At 37.4% G+C, this 4,717-nt stretch overlaps 1 protein-coding gene across 1 annotated transcript; it reads left to right on the forward strand.

Moving 5' to 3' along the window:
- The first annotated feature begins 1,725 nt into the window (after positions 1-1,725).
- LOC130742768 (uncharacterized) lies at positions 1,726-4,104 on the forward strand. The gene has a single exon (XM_057594866.1). It carries the CDS (start codon positions 1,726-1,728, stop codon positions 4,102-4,104), a length of 2,379 nt encoding a protein of 792 aa, XP_057450849.1.
- Positions 4,105-4,717: the final 613 nt, after the last annotated feature.

The raw sequence follows: 4,717 nt of genomic DNA on the forward strand, positions 1-4,717 counted from the left end.
AAGGAACCAATTAAGCAAGCCTCATCTTCAAAGGCCCCTCAACACAAAGTCTCCGAGCCATCCTCTCTTGGGTCGTCAGATTTTGTCCAAACCACAGAATCAGATGATGATGACTTCTGCTAAGTTTGTCGTCTTGTAATCATTTTTATTCTGTAATAATTCAATTTTTGTACTGTAGCAAATAGTAAAATTGACTTTTTACTGTAGCAAATAGTGCCAGTCAAATAGTACCGTCTACCGGAACTATTCAACCGGAACTATTCAAACAGTGCCCAATCTTTTCTTTAAATAGGCTCATTCTGAACCTTGTTAAGCAGAGTTTTGGATAGAGCTGAGATAGAGAGTTTAGAGAGAGAAACACTGAGAGAATTCCTTCTGTAAGTTCTCCTTCAGTTTTCCTTTCTTTCAATCTTTTCTGTTTTTAAGTTTCAGTTTTTCAGTTTTTAAGTTTCAGTTTTGTAATCTATGTTTATGTAATATATATCTTGTTCAAGTTTTATTTTCCTGTTTATGGAAGGCTGAGCCTCCTGTTTTAATTCCTGTTTTTAATTTCTGCAAGTTTTATTTTTCTGTTTATGGAAGGCTGAGCCTCCTGCTTTAATTCCTGTATTTAATTTTCTGCAAAAAGCCCCTCCGTGGTGGCATCCTACTTCTCTTAATCCTCTTCTCATCCCCCTCCTTCTGCTTCCGACCCCCTCTTGGTATCAGAGCCTGATGGGGAAGTAGGAACATGCTAAATATGTTAGATATAAGTTATTTCTCTGTTGCCATAATCCCCAATACATTCACCACGATCCAGAAAGCTACAACATTGTCAATAGTCACCCTTAATATAGGCCAACACCTTGAAAACCTCAAAGTTCTGCAATCTGTACACACTAAACCTTCCTTAAATGAACATGCCATCAATCTAGGGGCGGACCCACCCAGAGGCCAGGTGTGGCATTGGCCACACCGGTTTTTATTTTTATTTTTTTTAAAAAATTATATGGTTAAAAAAAAGAAAAATTATTTGTTTTCTATCACCACCACTCACGCACGCACGCTTCTTCTCTGTTCTCGCACACAACACTCTGTTCTCTCACGCCTCCGCCTCTCTCTGTCGATTCACGGCCGCATGGCGGCGGCGCACGCCTCTGGATCTCTCGACTCTCGTTCGTGCCTCTCGCCCTCTCTACTCCTGCTCTCCAACGAACCAACAACGAAGCTCCTGCCTCAGACCCTCAGTGCGACAGTGCCTTTCCCTCTCAACTGATTGAAGCTCTCACTCTCAGTCACTCACTCAAAGTCAAAACTCAAAAGGTAATGCTCTCAGTCACTCGAAGCTCTCACTCTCAGTCACTCAAAGGGTTTGGGACTTTGGATTCTTGTTTTAGGGTTTGAGGAAATTGAAATTGATATGTGGAAACTGAAATTGATATGTGGAAAAGGGTTTTCTGAATTCTTGTTCTAGGGTTTGAGGAAATTGAAATTGATATGTGGAAACTGAAATTGATATGTGGAAAAGGGTTTTCTGAATTCTTATTCTAGGGTTTAAGGAAATTGAAATTGACATGTGGAAACTGAAATTGATATGTGGAAAAGAGTTTTCTGAATTCTTGTTGGACATCTAATGATAGTTGTAATGAAATAAAATAAGATGAGATGGAATGTAACATAATATAGCTATCATTCCATTATTGATTACATCTAATGCAAATTGTTGCTATGTTATTTTGGTTTTTGATGGTTTCATTATCTCTTTATAGGATGAAGAAATTTTTTGCTGTGCTTTCAAGAGACAAAACTACTTCTTCTTCGGTAAATCTAGACGCATCGGAAACTCCAAGTGAGGGTATTAAAATTGTTGATTATGAATTGTTGGAAACAGATCCAGGAATTAGGCCTCCAATTTCAAGCTATCATCCCGACATCCAAAATGAGGTAAGGAAAGCTTATTTAAAAATAGGTCGTCATCAACCTCCTGACAATTTTCTTTATCCTTGGACTTATCAAGGTAATAAAAGACGTAGATTTTACAAAAATTGGTTTGATTGGTATGATTGGATTGATTATAGTGAATCTAAGGACCTAGCATTTTGTTTGCCATGTTTCTTGTTTAAGAATGTCTCTAAATACGGGGGAGATCACTTTGTGACAGAGGGATTTGGTGATTGGAAGAATTCTCATAGATTGGGTAGTCATGCTTCTTCTTGTAATACTCATCGTGATTGTGTGCTTAAGAGTTACGATCTCATCAACCAAAAACAAAGTATTAAGGCTGCATTTGTTAATCAAACTAAACAAATGAGTTCTGAATATCGTGTTCGTGTAAACACATCTCTTATAGCTACTAAGTTTCTTTTGAGGTGTGGTATGCCATTTAGAGGGAGTGACGAGTCCTTTAACTCTTCATTTAAGGGGTCATTTCTTGAGTTGGTGGACACTCTAAAGGAAATTAATCCAGAGATAGCTAATGTAATAGATTGTGCTCCGGGAAATAACCTTATGACTGCCCCTAAGATTCAAAAGGATCTCGCTGCTGCTTGTGCATGTGAAATAACTAAACAAATTGTATGTGATATTGCGAATGATGTATTTTGTGTCTTGATTGATGAATCCGGTGATGTTGCTGGTAAAGAACAAATGGCTGTTGTTATTCGCTATGTTAATAGTGAAGGTTTGGTAAAAGAAAGGTTTCTTGGGATTGTTAGTGTTAAAGAAACAAGTGCTAAGTCGCTTAAGGAAGCACTTGAGAAGTTATTGTCTATTAATGGCTTGAGTTTATCTAGCATAAGGGGGCAAGGATATGATGGAGCTAGCAATATGCGAGGTAAATTTGGTGGTTTGAGAACTTTAATTCAAAATGAAAATTCATCCGCTTATTATGTGCAATGTTTTGCCCATCAACTTCAATTGGCACTTGTTGCATGTGCTAAGACTCACAAAGATGTTAGTGGATTTTTCGGGAAGGTCAATATGCTTGTTACTTTCATACGGTCTTCTAACGAGAGACAAGAATTGCTTCGGGACAAACAAGTATCTCAATTTGCTAAATTGGTTGAAGAGGGTGAGATAGAGACTGGTAGTGGATTAAATCAAGAATCGTCTATTGCTAGAGCAGGTGACACTCGTTGGGGTTCCCACTTTAGGACTCTCACTAGATTGATGACTTTATATGGTGCCATTATTGAGGTACTTGAAGAAGTCAGGAAAGATCCGTCATTTGAAAAACATGGTGAAACAGTGCTTTTGCTAGAAGTGCTTCAGTCCTTTGATTTTATTTTCATGTTATACATGATGGTTGAGATTTTAGGATTTACAAATGATTTAAGTGAAGCACTACAAAAGCGTGATCAAGATCTTTTGAATGCTTTATCACTTGTCCAAGCCACCAAAGAAGAATTGCAAGAAATGAGGAATGATGGATGGGAAGAACTTATATCTAAGGTTATGGAAATTTGCAATAAGCATGATATTGATGTGCCTGATTTGGATGCACCGTTTGTGCAAGGGAAGAAACCTAGACGACATGCTATCACTTCTATTGTTTCTAATTTGCATCATTATAAGCATGATTGTTTATTTAGTGTTTTAGATTTGCAGTTGCATGAGCTCAATGCTAGGTTTGATGAAGAGAATACTGAACTTTTACAATGTGTTTCATGTTTGAATCCCTCATCATCATTTGAAGATTTTGATGTGAAAAAATTACCGAGGATGGTTAAACTTTATCCAAATGATTTTGTTGATGTGCCGGAAGTGGTAGTGCGACATCAGCTTCAGAATTATGTTAGAAATGTTCGATGTGATCCAAAATTTGCAAAGTTAAAAGGACTTTCAGATCTTTGTGCAAAACTTGTGGAAACAAAAAGGTGCAACACATTTGATATAGTTTATAAGCTTCTGAAGTTGGCTTTAGTCTTGCCGGTAGCTACGGCAAGCGTGGAACGTGTGTTTTCAGCTATGAAGTTTGTGAAGAGTCAGTTATGTAACAAAATGAGTGATCAATGGTTAAATGATCGTCTTGTAACTTTTATAGAAAGAGATGTTCTTGGAACAATTGACAATGATGTTATTTTAACACATTTTCAAATAATGGATAATAGACGATTTTCATTGTAAACTCTTCTATTTCCATGACAAACTTTCTCTCATGGTTTTATCTATAATATTTCTCTTTTAGTCTATAATTGCTTTTATGTTTAGCCTCACTGATATTTAAAGTCTAGATCCGCCCCTGCTTCAATCTTCCATGCTTCCCTTGCACAACAAAGCAAACAATGCACAGAGCCAATATTGCACAAATCCCACACGCACAGAGCCACTTGGCCAAGCCCCAAACTTTCCTTGGACCTGTCAACACCTCCTCCGCCCTCTCTCAAAGGAAAAATTGAATCCTTGTAAGAGGACGTATCACTCGATCCAATATCTTTCAAGATCTTTTAATTATAATCTCTATTAATTAACTCGTAAGTGAGTTGTTTAAATTTCCTGTGAACACCTTTAATCTTCTCAAAAACCACTAGAAGAGGTTCTATAGTTTGTAAAGGGGTTGGAGAAATCTCAATGGCAATCTCTATATTAGGACCGCGCGCTATCAGAACTACCTTCAACCTTATTTTCCCTCAATGGACTCGCAGATTTCAACTGTTGATGTTGAAAAGTTAAAACGGGAGAAAATAAGTAGCTGAAGAAATGGAAAATCCTAAGGTAAACTATAAAGCTCTACTGGTTC

This window comes from Lotus japonicus, chromosome 3 (genome assembly GCF_012489685.1).
Source record: "Lotus japonicus ecotype B-129 chromosome 3, LjGifu_v1.2".
NCBI lineage: Eukaryota > Viridiplantae > Streptophyta > Magnoliopsida > Fabales > Fabaceae > Lotus > Lotus japonicus.

Excerpts from the sequence above, each read along its gene's own strand:
- LOC130742768 (XM_057594866.1), top strand. The coding sequence starts at position 1,726 with ATGGTTTCATTATCTCTTTATAGGATGAAGAAATTTTTTGCTGTGCTT.